The 13,309-nt window shown below is 49.5% G+C and overlaps 1 protein-coding gene across 3 annotated transcripts in view; it reads right to left on the bottom strand.

Annotated features, from left to right (window-relative positions):
* FAM78B (family with sequence similarity 78 member B) overlaps nt 1–8,042 on the bottom strand; it is a 103,750-nt gene extending 95,708 nt beyond the window's left edge. For 2 of the 3 annotated variants that reach the window (XM_060296945.1, XM_060296940.1), the window contains exon 1: nt 7,303–8,042. In XM_060296945.1, coding sequence (XP_060152928.1) covers nt 7,303–7,565 — 263 coding nt within the window. In that variant the 5' untranslated portion in view covers nt 7,566–8,042. The remainder of the gene's footprint in view (nt 1–7,302) is intronic. The other variant, XM_060296948.1, reaches the window with a different exon arrangement.
* Nucleotides 8,043–13,309: the final 5,267 nt, after the last annotated feature.

Here is a 13,309-nt window from a genome sequence, read left to right as displayed (position 1 = left end):
GACTCGAATCCCTGTGCTGGGGAGCCAGCTGCTATACCTTCAACTGGCACAGTGAACAGTTCCAACTGGCTTGTATCAGGGCCACCGAGGGAGCAGGGTCCACACAGCTAACACACTGGCCTGAGGGGGCCTTGGAAAAGGAATAATAGTATAAGAATTCCTGGGAGCCAACGGAATGTCCCATGAGCTGATGGTAGAGCCAGGGGTCCTTCCCACCACCAGAAGGGGGTCCGCTTTTTCTTCCTAATCATCTGTCCAAACAGCAATTGTCTGGGGAGTTTGAGGGATGAACAGACTCCCAAGTCCAGTAACTGAGTGGTCTGGGTGACTGTCTGCTGGGGTCCAGGGCTGTCCATCTGAGCTGACATGTGATCCCCGGGGAAGATTCTGGAGAAAACAGCACGGGGCTAAAACCTGCAGTCCAGACTGGCCAGCTTGGGGTCCCTGAGAGCTGAGAAGGCCTCCCCCTGCTCCCAGGGAATGAGCTTCTCGGCAGTGCATGGACCTGGTCCCTTGCCCTCCTGGCTCCACACTCTCACGAAGATTCAGCTCAGCCACTTACTAGACGTATGCTCTCATCTGACCCCCCACCCCCACCCCGAGCCTTAGTTTCCTCATCAGGTGTAACAGTAGCTTCTAGCTCCCAGGGTCATTAATAGGCAGGGTCAGAGAAGATCAGAGCGCTACACAAATCAGAGGGAAAGGGGATATTCGAGACCTTGCATCTTATACCAGATTCTGCATCTCCTTACGCAATCACCAGCCTTCTTTAACCTGGAACACGAAGCCTCTGCAGACCTAACCCCGCAAACAGCATTCGCCTCTGCTGTCATGTGGAAGGTCGCTGACATCTTGCAGTCCAACACCTCCCAGCTCACCCGTCCCTGCTTTCTCCATCCCATGCAGCTGTATTTCAGCATCCCAGGCGACACAAGCTACAACTCGTTGTTAACTCCCATTTATTTCTCCCCTTCTCTTTTCTGAATCATGTGTTTCCTCCCCTGTTCCTCCTACACCTCCCCTCCGGCTCCAGAGTTGTGCTTTATTTCCAGAGAGCTTAATGCTTCCTGATAAGACCAGCTAATCCTCTGCTGCTCCTCTTTTGCGGAGATGGAGAAGATTAGAGGCAAAGGGTCAGGCCGCCTCCCCTTCAAGGGCACTCAGTACTTTAATAACGGAATTGGATCCTGCTTTCCCATCTGATGCTCTGGGACTGAGGGTCCCCATCGTTTCTGATAAGCAGCAGCTCTCGCTACTTCCAGATCACGAGGCCCCTGACTGGGGTTGTAATGGGAATGGGGGATGGGTGTTGATGCAAGTCTCCGCAGGGAGACAGAGGAAGTAACAGATGTGAGCCCTGTGCTGAGGCGCATTGGACCTGCTAGGACAATGCACCTGGAGACTCATCAGGCTCCCTGGACAGATGAGCCAAGCTGGCCCTCAAGAGCAAAATGCCCGAAGGAGGCATCTCTAGGACTGGTGAGAGCCACACTCACAGCCGTTCCGCACATGCGGCCGTGAACAAGGCGGGAGGCGTTCACTTTGGGGGCAACGACCCTACCAGGCAAGGTGTTTAAGTGACTGCTAGGGCCATCACCTCCAGAAGTCCTGGGGTTCAGGCCGCGAGTTAATGCTGCAGGTGGAACTGTGCTACAACGAGGTTTCTATGTCCCATCTCCTTGGGCAGACAGTGAATGCCACTTTGTAGTAGGTGACGTGACAGTGAGGCTTCCGTGTTTGCCGAACCTCACTCGTGGTGTTCAGAACACCTCAGGGCGACAGAAGTGACAGACACGAGCCCTGGGCTGAGGAGTAGCGGATCTGGTGGGACAGGTCAAAATGACACAGAAGCACAGTGGAGTTAAACTGTATGTGCTAAGTGACTGCTGGAATGTCAAGAGTTGGACAGCTTTGTGGGGTTGCCATAGGTTTTCTATGAAAAGCTAATTCTGCAGAGGCATGATTTGTTGAGGAGTACACAGACTATGTGAGGTCCAAAAAACGGCTCCTTTATTTATTTTACACTTGATCTTAGCCAAAAGGCCGAGAAGCGATCCTTTATTTATTTTTATCAAATGTTTATGGAACATCTGCTATGGGTCAAGCACTGTTCACAGAGAATAAAATGGATATAATACCTGCTTCAATGGGGCTTATATTCTTGTAGATAAGTCAGATGTTAAATAAACATATAATTACTTGCTTACTAACTGTAACAACTGAAAGAATAGTGTATTCCTCAAGAGAATAGGAGAACCCTAATTTAAACTATGAACTCAGGGTTGCCTCTCTGAGCAGGTAACACTTGAGACCTGAATGGGGAGTAGGCATTTGCTAGACAAGGGTGGGAGAGAAGAGCCCTTCAGACAGAGAGCAGCACATGGAAAAGTTCTGAACTGGGCTGGAGCTGGCTCCTTTGAAGAAATGGCAAAAAGGCTGATGGGGCTTAAGAACAGAAATCCAAAGAGTGGGAAGAGATTTTCAAGTTTTATCTTGATTGCAATGGAAAGTCATTAAAGGGTTTAAGCAGGAAAGCGACGATAGCATTTATGTTTTTAAAGAATCACTCTGGCTATCGTATGGGGGATAGACTAGAGGGAGGGCAAGAACGGAGGTGGCAGGTTTGGTCAGAAATCCTCCGTCGGAGCAAATGATAGGTGATGGGGACATGTGCTAAGATGGAAGAGGTGGATGTGGTGGCTGGATGAGGGCTATCCTGAGATGGGATCAGCAGGATTTGATGATGGACTGGATGTCTGGGGAAGGATCCAGAGCGACACCCAGATTTTCAGTGGAGCAATCCAGGGACTGGAGGTGTTATTTATTAAGATGGGAAAGAACGGTGGAGGCGCAGCTTTTGGGTGGGAGCTACAGCAGAGATCAAGAGTGCAGGTTTGGATACATTAAGTTCAAGATGTCTTTCAGACAGCCAAGCAGGAATTGTATGTAGGCACACACACCTACACTGCAGGTGACTGTGTATCACAGAGACCATCTGCTGCTACTGGGATAGATGAAATTACCATCCATCCAGTATGGAATGAGAAATGTCCTGATGAACTGTACTAGGAGGTCAGATAGAGGAACAGCCAGAAAGACAGCATGAAAGCTAAATGACGGAAGGAGTCAAGACACAGGAAGCTGTCAACTATGTGGAATATTGATGAAAAGGTGGGTGCGTCTCAAAGTGCCTGCTGGATCTGGCAACATGGAAAAGCCCAGACGAACTGAGCAAGAACAAATTTGGAACAGATAGAAACCAGCTTGGATTGAACTGAACAGTCAACAGAGGTGGGTGGGTATAGTCGAAGACTCAACAGTGTCGGCTCTGAAGGAGGAGTAGAGACGCAGGCAGGAGCTGTCTCCTGAGAGGAGTAAGCTCTGACCTTCTCAAGCTTCACCCAGGACAAGGTTCTCCAAACCCCACACCATCAGCCCTAAGCTGACCAGAGACTTTCCTACGGCTCTAGAAGATAACTGCACATGGGCTCAAAGGGAGTGGGAAGGGCCTCCAGCCAGCCATTGCTGGCTCTCCCCTTGACCTGAGTTTCACCTTCATCCTTGGCACGTGAAGCCCACTCTTTGTTCTTGGGTACTGTACTCTAGCGTGCAAAACTGCTCCATCATGGGGCGGGGGAGGGATGGACTGGGAGTCTGAGATTAGCAGATGCAAAGTATTACATATAGAATGGATAAACAACAGTCTGACTGTATAGCACAGGGAACTCTATTCAATATCCTGTGATAAACCATAATAGGAAAGAATATGAAAAAGAATGCATACATATGTATAACTGAATCACTTTGCTGTACAGCAGAAATTAACACAACATTGTAAATCAACTAGACTTCAATAAAATAAGTTAAAAAAAGAAACTGTTCCATCATAAAGGTCTCATGCCTCTACTGAGAAGCTCCTGTATGCCCAAGAGGCATGGAGAAGGTATGAAGAGCCTCCTTATGCTCTTCTGGTTAAGAAGACCTGACCTGAACCTTCTCTTTTCCAGATCATATTGTCCTAGGCCTTCCCCAGCAGACCCTTTCCGACCTCATCTCCCGCTGTTCTTCCCCTTGAAAGCTCCCCTACTACCTACGCGTGCCCCCTTAAGACACCTTGTATTTCCCTACCTCCATACCTTTGTTTTTCCCCTTTAGAACTAACTAGTCCCTCCTCCTTGCCTCACTGAATCTTATCCACCTCTCACATTCAGCTTGAGTCCTTACACATCTAGAAAACCCAGCCTGGTCCCCTGCCCCTCTCTCTGGCCTTTCTCCTACACTGCTTGGGAGCACTGGCTTTTTCTGCGTGTGCCCCTACCTCCTACACTGAGGATCAGTGACGCTGCGTGCTTATTCCTTTGTTTTCTTTGCTGGCGCTGGGACATCAGAGGCGCTTGGTAAATGTTTGTTTATTGATGGGTTGATTGAGAAAATACAGTAGCCCTTTCTCCCTGAAGGATGAAGCCTTGCAGTGGTCTCAGCAGGGCTGCATGACCAGGGCTCATCAGGGCCAAATGAGAAATAAGTGGGTGCCACAAGCATTCATAGCCTGCTTCCTGTAGAATCACTGGAAGAAGTTCCAAGTCATTTGAGCTCAAGTTCAAATTAAGCTCCGGCCATCCTGACCATCAACTATTTCAAATGCTCCTGTAGAAGCCTACTCTGTTTTGGAAATGTTGCGAATTTCAACCACAAAAGCTCATGTTTTCTTTTAAACCTACAGATAGAAGTTTCTTGGCATTTTAAGTTGCGCGTTTCCTCTGGCATAGTCCCTTTTAACTGTTGAAAAGGTAGCTTTCTAACTTACACTCTCTCATCGTGTCACGCTTCATGTAACAAGAGCATTGCACAGGGGTGAAAATTCAGCCTGCAGTGTTTTTTCCACTCAAGGTACTGGCTAAAGTGGACATAATAACTAATAGACTTCAGTGACTTTCATGCAATATGAGTTTCCATCAAAAAGTTTACACTGACGAAGTTTTCAGGGCAGAAGCATGTTGTGGAAATTGGTTCAATCAGATCTTGGCTCCAAAGTGGCCTTAGACACATAGCAATTATTGCAGCCATGAAGAGGCAGGTAGACCCTTGACCCATTTCTAAAATAATATGCTTTGTGATTCCTTGGGGACTATTTTTGCTCCCTGGCATCAACAACAGGAAAACCAAGAATCTTAAAATACTGAAAGTGGTAGTTAAAAGGCAAAACTTTTTTCCCAAATCCCAAAGGCAAGAATTCAGCAAGGAAGGGTCAGGGAAGATGTGTCCCTCTGGGCGGGCACCGACTCATGCCCATTAAAGCAGGTTCCCACGAGGGCATATCCTCTCATAGTCAAGGAAGTTCAACTACCATGTCTGTTTATACCTCACCTCGGCTTCTCCTGAGGTAGAATATATTTTATTTTATGAGAAGGATGAATTATTTGCCTTCCGCTTACTAATTTACAAGAGATGTGAGGCAACAGAGAGCCTTGGCTGTGCCGTCTTGGGAAAAGTAAGGCTGTTTAGGCTCAGTACCTCCTAGCCTCCTCCAGAGGGGCCCCAGGCTGCAATGACAGCCCCCCAGCAAGGCTGCACACTGCCACTAGGGCCAGGCCAATAGGCCAAAAGGGAGGGTGCCCTTGCCCTGTCTGGGGCGTTCTCTGATTTGGCTGGAAATAATAAGTTTCTTAAAAAAAATCTTTTAAGAGACACATGTGTTCAGATATGATCATTCTTTTGAGGGTGTGTCTGTTTTTAAGTGGCATGATTCACCCCAAATAGTATGTCCCCCGTTTCTCATATCCAGCTGCCATACAGAAAGACAAGAACAGTCTATGTGCAGAGGCACAGAGGAAACTGGACTGTCACACATCTTCCCTAGGAAGGAACTTTCTCCAGCATTTAGCTTCTATGGTTAAAGAGAACAGTTCAAACTCTTTGGGGTGGGGATGGGAGGGGGGAGAAACAAAGCGACCTGTCAAAATTCCTTTTAGCACCTACGACTAGTGTTAACTTACATGCTCTCAGAGTGCAATAAAAAGCCTCCAAACTGCTGTTAAAGAGATAGTTTGACCTTTTAAAATGGAAACTCTCCCACCTTATATCCATATTCAAAAGATGAACCTTGGGAACTCTAGAGTTTTAGATTGATAATGAAATGAGGCTGCCTTTCCAGAACAGGGTTTCCCTACAGGCTGCAAGCTAATTAGGGTGCTCTAGACCTACATTGTAACAGCAGATAGAACGCAGGCCCCAAACCTTTTAGCCATTGTAGTTGCCAACTGCCCATAGTCTACTTCTGAAAGGAGGCTGGCAGAGAGTCATGCAAATTTAGTAAATAAAAAAGTCCTGGACGCGACTGTCAGCAGCCTGCGGTTCCGGGGCAGGCTGTCGGCCCCTGGCGGCAGAGGAGTCGCCGCGATCTCGGGTCTCCACCGCAGCCGCCGAACCCGGCGCGCACCGAGCGGTGCTGCTGAAAGAAGTTGGAGAGCTCCCAGATCGCCAACAGAATTCGGCGGTGGGCGCTGGGGAACCACTTCCAGCGTCGCAATCAGTAAAGTTTTGGAGTAAATAAAGACTTTAGACCGACAAGAGACCCATACTTTCCTTGAGCATAAGACACACACCGCACCACGCCAGCCAGAGGCTGCTCGCACAAGGCCATCAGCCCTGCTCCACCGGGACGCGCCCGGTGCCTTCCAGTTCCCACCACCCCAGTACTCGTCCAGAGGGAGCCGAGCCAGAAAAGCGGCTCTCCAGGGTTTGCGGTTCCCGATGCAAATGCCTCCAGGCTTCCCGGCCCGGGGGACAAGGGCTCGAAGTCAACAGTCGAGGGAACAAGGGCAGAACCACCAAGTCCAGCTGGGACACCCGGGACCTTCTCCTCCAAGCCCGCTCGGGTTTCTCCAAAGGACGCGCGGCACAGCCCACGCGCCCCCGGCACTCCACTCCACTCCGCTCTACAGATCCCCCCAAACTCTTCCCGGGAATCCCCACAAAGCACAGGCGGCGCCCCGAAACTCCCAGGGCACTAGCCAGCCACCCCCACCTCCGTCTCTCGAACCCTCCTTATCGCACCGTTCTCGCGTTCATGGGGAGTCAGAAGCAAACCACGAGAAAATGCCTTCGCGAGGAGCCTCCCTACACACACCCGCCCTGTCACTGAAACAAAAGCGTAGGGAGGAGGGAGATGGAAGAGGAGGCGGGAGGAAGGTTTAGAAAGAGGATGGGGAGAGCAGTAAGAAGGAGCTGGGGAGGAGGGTCGGGATCAGAAGAGACCGGGGCCAGGGACCCCGCTCCGACTCCGCGCGGCCGGTCGCTTACATGCCCAGGTCGCTGTAGGTGTTGAAGAACTCCATCTGGTTGCACGCCTGGATCCAGCCCACCACCCAGGTCTCGTGGCGGGGGATGGGGGGCATGACCACGCGGGCCGAAGCTTTGAAGTAGGGGGTCTTGTAGCGCAGGACGATGGGCGAGGTCTCCTCGATGCGCGTGGGGCACTGGTCGATGGTGGCGCACACATCGTACACCACAATGTTCTCGCGCCGGATCCGCGCCTTGCAGGTAATGCTTTGGATACAGCCCATCCTGTCGCCCGGCGCCGGCGCGGCGCGGCGTGGGGCAGCGCGGAGGACCGCGCGGGCAGCCGGGGGCGCCCGTCACACCGGCATGGCGACGCGCCGCCCGCTCCGGGTCCGGCTCAGCCCGTGCCTAGGAGCGGTGAGCCGGCGCCGGACATTCTCCGAGGCAGCCCCCTCCTCTCGCCGCCCTGCCGGGTCTCCGCTGCCCCGACGCCCGCCCGCCCCTGCCCACGCCCGCCCCCTCTCTCCAGGGCGCGGCAGGGCGCGCGGAGCGTGCGCTCCTAGGAGGCGGCGGGCGCCCCCGCCGGCTCCAGGGCCAGCGCGGAGGGCAGGGAGGGGAGCGGCACTGCGAGGAGTGGTGCCCACCCCGGGCCGGAGCCCCCCGCCCCTCGCCGGAGAGGAGGAGGCGGCAGCGGCGGCGGCATGTAGCCGGGGGAGGGCGGCGGCGGCGGCAGCGCCGGGTCTGTCTGCCTCCGCGGTAGCAGCAGCAGCCGCCGCCGCCGCCGCCGCCGCCGCCGCCGCCGCATGAACCTCTGCACCGCGGCTGCCCCCCGCGTGCAGCGCACCCAGAGGCTGGCGAGCGGGCGGCCCGAGCGGCAGGCGGAGGCAGCAGTGGCGGCAGCGGAGACCTGCGCTCCCGCCGGCCCCGCCCCGCAGCTGGGCCGCGGCGACACTCCTCTGCCCGGCCGCCGCGGGCTCGGGGGAGCGCCAGGGGACTGTGGCCCAGGGTGGAGGGCCCCACGGGCTGGGCAACCCCAGACGAGATCCGCGGAGGAAACTGGCTGTACGCCATCAGTTTTGTCCCTCTCCGGCTGCCGTCCGGCTGCCGTGGAGTGGGGGGGTACTGTGTAAGGGTGGGGGTGTTTAAAGGGCAGCCAGCGCCGGGGTGGGGCCCGACACGTGGGGCCCAGGAGGGGCGGGGCCGCGGTGGGTGGTGTTCCGGGGGTGGGCGTGGGGCTGTGGGGACCCCTCCTGGGTTGGGTGGGTGGGGCCGAGAAGGGAGCGGCGCTGTCCAGGGTCGAGGAAGGAGCCCGGCAGTGAGTCTTTGGGGCAGCCTGAGGGTTAGGGGAGCAGCTATATCTGAGATTGGCCCGTTATTTATAATGTAGTTTGTTAAATTAGAGTTTGGCTGAGGTCTGGGCTCCAGTATGTTGCTACATGCAGTGGATTTCCGTCTTTCCCTGACTGGCTTTGCTCTGGAAGCTTTTCTTTCCACCACTGTATATGGGGAAGGTACCCAAAGCATCCTTCCGTGCCCTAACACCAAGTCACCAAAACTCCCAAGAGTTTTGATTGAAGCTCGAGCTCAGTTTTACTCATCGCCTGCCTTCATCCAAATCTTTTCCTTCTTAGAAAACGCTCTTTCAACAAACCCCCGCACATTGGGGAATTAGAGCAGGAAGGGACTTACCCTAAACACTGCCTTTTGAATGTAGCCGCATCCTGAGACAGGTTGTGCCTTGCAGAACCGACTAGCTGGATTAGAATGCATAGCAGCCTTCTTGAGGTTACCCAAGGTAACCTGTGACCTGTTAAGTACAAGGAGAACTTGAGAACATTTTTGGAACTGGGCTGGATTTAAATAGTAACTGCTTAATGATACATGTCCAGGGTACCCGTTTGTAGTAATCCATCTGGCCTACAGAAAGCCTGGAATCTTAGGACCTATTCTTTTCTTCGCTTGTCCAGGGCACGGCATGGTGACTAGCACATAGTAGCTGTGCAACAGTTGTCTGTGAATGAATGAATGAGTGAACAGAAAAAGCCTCACTGTAATTGTCCTGTAGAAACTGCCACCACAGATACTGGACATCGTGTACAGTATGATGCCCTGTGTCTAATATTGTCTTCTAAAATGCCAAACAGAAAAAAATTAGCAAATGGTCTTATTGGGCAGTTTTTTTTTAACATTTGTATTTTCAAAGCCAATAGCTTCTCTTTAAGTATTTCTTCCATGATCATTGAGCATTTGCTGGATCTGGTGTCCAAGTGTGAAATATTCTGACTTAACAGGCTGCACAGGAGGCTGGCTAGAGTTAGTCTTTAGCTAGGACAGATGTGATGAGTAATTTAAAAGTCAGTTGAAATCTAAAAGCACTCTTCATCCTTATTTTAACTTTCCTGGTAACTTGATTCACTTTAGAGTTAACAAAAAAGCAGTTTTGCCCTTTGATAACATGCTTATCTCATTTTACCATTTTAGCCACCGATCTCAATCACTGATTCTTTCATTCAGCAAACAATGACCGCCTGGCAGGAGCCAAGCAGTCAAGGATTGTGCTGAGTACTCGGATTCACAGACAAGAGCTTGTGGATCACTGGAGAAGATAACCTTGTGAACAGTTTGTCGCTGTAAACTATGACACATGCTTTAATAGTGTGTATTCAGGGGCACAGGAACCCAGATAGGAGAGCCACGGAGAGATTTCCATGTGGCTCTCTTGAAGTAGTGGCATCTGAGCTGGATCTGGAAGGTCCGATAAGAGGCTCACTAAGAGTAGAAGAGTGAAAGGGCCGTGCAGGACGAGAGTTGGGCAAATGCAAAAATGCACAGAAGTATGAAAGAACACAGCATGTTTAGGGACATAAACAGCTCACAGTCAATGCAGTTCTCAGTGTTATGTGTAGACCATTGGCATCAGACTCACTGGCCAGGAACCAGCTATTGATGGGACCATATTTTGATCTTCATTGGAAACTAATGAATGCAAGATTTGCATTTTGAGAAAAATTACTCTCTATCGATTTGGAGGATAGAGGAAGGACAGGTTAGAGGTACTGTGTCAGGATATTGTGATGACAGATGATTTGGCCCTGAGCTAGAGCAGTGCCATGGGACTGGAGAGGCCTGACTGCTTTTGAGAGTCATTTAAGAGGTAAAACTGATTTACTCGGTAACTGAGGAGATGCTGGGGGAAGAGTCTGGTCAACTCTGAGTTTTCCAGCTTCAGTTAAATACATGTGATCCTAATAGCCAAAACAAGGTGACAGAAGTGGAAGCAGATTGAGGTTGTGTGTTGTCATGTTAAGTTTGAGGTACATGGAGTGTATTTTGGGGAGGGAGCCAGAGTTTGAGTTTCAGTGGTTATTAAGTTCCAAGAAATAGACCAAGAGAAAAGCATTTAACTGGGGGAATTTAGTTATCTTTGTTGATTTGAGTTGCTTGTCAGGCTGCAATTTTGTGGATAAATGTTATCCTTTGTCTTCTGGTAATACATGGTACGCCTGCATAAATAAGGAAGGGCAATAGTAGCCTTCTCCAAATTATAGGAAAATCACATAAAGGAGAATATATCTTACTTTTCAAACTTAAAATGAGACCATGTTATGTCCAGTAGAGTGCCAATAAAATATAACTCATCATTCACAGACGTGGACCCTTGACATTCTCAAAGGGTTCATCCGTGACCTTCATGAGTATCCAGAATCATGAGTGTCACCGTGACATATAATTTTCACTATAAAAAGCAGTAAAGTGTAACTGAAAAATATAAGGGATCATCTTTAGACTCATAATGGTTCTATAAATATGGTGCCAAGGTAATTTCAAAAGCTACTTAAATACATTTTGCCATTAAAATAAACTCTTTACTTCATTACGTCTGTACCTGATTTACTCCATATTCTTCTGACGCTGCGAAGAAAAAAAAAGTCAATCAAAGTATGAGAATTACTACATAGATGTCAATGAGAAGAGCTAAGCTGTGCTGGGGCACAAATGCCAGGTGTTGGGTGTGATTCATTCACTAACTAAGTGGCTGGCAAGTACACTCTGGCCTCCTAGCAGGCCATTCAGATTTGTGTCTCAGCAAATTACCTCACTACAGGGACCTTTCAGATCACTCAATGGAGACTATTTTCATCCATGAACATTCAGTCTGCAAATGCCAGTGGGCCGCTACATGTAGCTCAAACCAAAGTCTTCGGAAGTACAACAATGTCTCTGTCCTGCTCTTTTAAGTTTCTTTCTCTCCTGGTGAAGTAAGTCTCCCCTGCCTCTATTAGCATCCTGTACCTGCCTCTGTGAGCACCTTTCCTGCCATTTCGCAGTTGTTTGCTCACACTTGTCTCCCTCAATAGGCTGTACACTCCTCAAGGGGATGTGTCATCATGCCCTGTTGTCCAGCCTAGTGTCTGGCACCTAGGAGCCACTCAATAAATGTTTGAATGACTAAATTTATTTTTTTAATCTGGTAAAATACTATTTTCCATAACTTAACTATAAGCTCTGTCTCCTTACCTACAATGAGCATATTTTTTTAATCTACTTCTTTCTGCATTTTTTCTTTCTTTCTACTTTCTTTCTGCATTCTTTCTGCATTCTTTGTCTTCCCACCGTCTTTCCTCCCAGCATCCCTCCTGGATGTGAAAGTGATGCCCTTTGTCTTTGAGCACGAAATCTCCTCTCAAGGGTTATAAGTTCTAGGCACCAAGAAATGGAAAAACTTCAATGACAGGACCTGGATGACAATCATTCCTCGTGAATAACTTCATTTGAGTTTATTCTCAGGGCACAGCACAAATACTCCTTTGTACTTCATGCTTGTGATATTCTTGAGCATGAGAGAGCCCCTCAGATCCCTGAGTTAGAGCCCTAGAGCACACTCTCCAGGATGCTGGCCTCTGCACCCCCTTGACAATCCATTCCCTCAGCCTCCAAAGACCCCATGCTCCATCTTTCCAGAAGCAGGGCAATCTCTGACTTTATTTTTCCTATCAGTTACTCATTACTCAATTTGTCAAGTGAGCTTTTTAGAAACTTTGGGCCACAAAGGCCTATTTTCTAGTTGACCTTGGCAAGGGTTTTCAGAGACTGTAGAACAGACTACCAAATTTGTTGGGAAATTACCTCTGGAACTGCTAAAAAGGGGGATAATTTCTATCTCACTTATATGGTCTGAAGGCAGGCAAGGAGTTACATGAATCCTCAATGTCCAAGAGAACAGAATTAAAGAAACAACTCTTTTTGGGGTGAACTCCTCCAACAACCACTTCAAATCAGAGCAACCAATTTCCCTTCCGGGCTAGGCTAAGAAGCTCTACAGGAGGTGGACCCTGGCAATGGACTCTGACTGCTTTGCTAAATGCGTTAAGCCCAAGGTATGGCAGCTGCTTCAGGTAGCCAATATTTATCAAGCTTTTTCCACCAGCCTCACATTACAGTAGGCTGCAGAGACTACCAAGAATGCCCTCGTCTGTGAGCTGTCCTGTTGAAGGTCACTCGTGCCTGTCTCTGCCACAGAGTCCTTTTCTTAGTCTTTATCTGCAGGACTTGATGCTATTCTTTTAATTCCATGATTCTACAAATCCCAATTCTCCTCTTGGCTTCTCTGATCCCTCTTGCTTTCCCTGGTACCCGCAGGGTAGTAATTTCTGAGGGTCCCTCCTTCCCTGTCTGAACTCCTGCAGGGCATAAACCGTTGATATTGGTTTTAACTATTATTTTCTATGATGTCTTCCAAGTCTGTCCCTCCAGCCCAAACATTTCCTGAACTCAAGGCTAGCATGTCCATCTGCCTACTACTGGATGTTTCCGTTCGGACATACTTCCAGTTTCTTCATCTCAGTGAGTTGACACCTCTCTTCCAGCAATCCAGTGTCGCATCCTGACTACCCTGTTTCTTTTCATTTTATTTATTTATTTACTTACTTACTTACATATTTTTACATCTTTATTGGAGTATAATTGCTTTACAATGGTGTGTTAGTTTCTGCTTTATAACAAAGTGAATCAGTTATACATATAAATA

The sequence above is a fragment of the Globicephala melas genome, chromosome 1 (assembly GCF_963455315.2).
Source record: "Globicephala melas chromosome 1, mGloMel1.2, whole genome shotgun sequence".
NCBI classification, from domain to species: Eukaryota; Metazoa; Chordata; class Mammalia; order Artiodactyla; family Delphinidae; genus Globicephala; species Globicephala melas.
The sequence above is the reverse complement of the archived record's forward strand: the minus strand, read 5'-3'. Positions and strand labels throughout refer to the sequence as shown.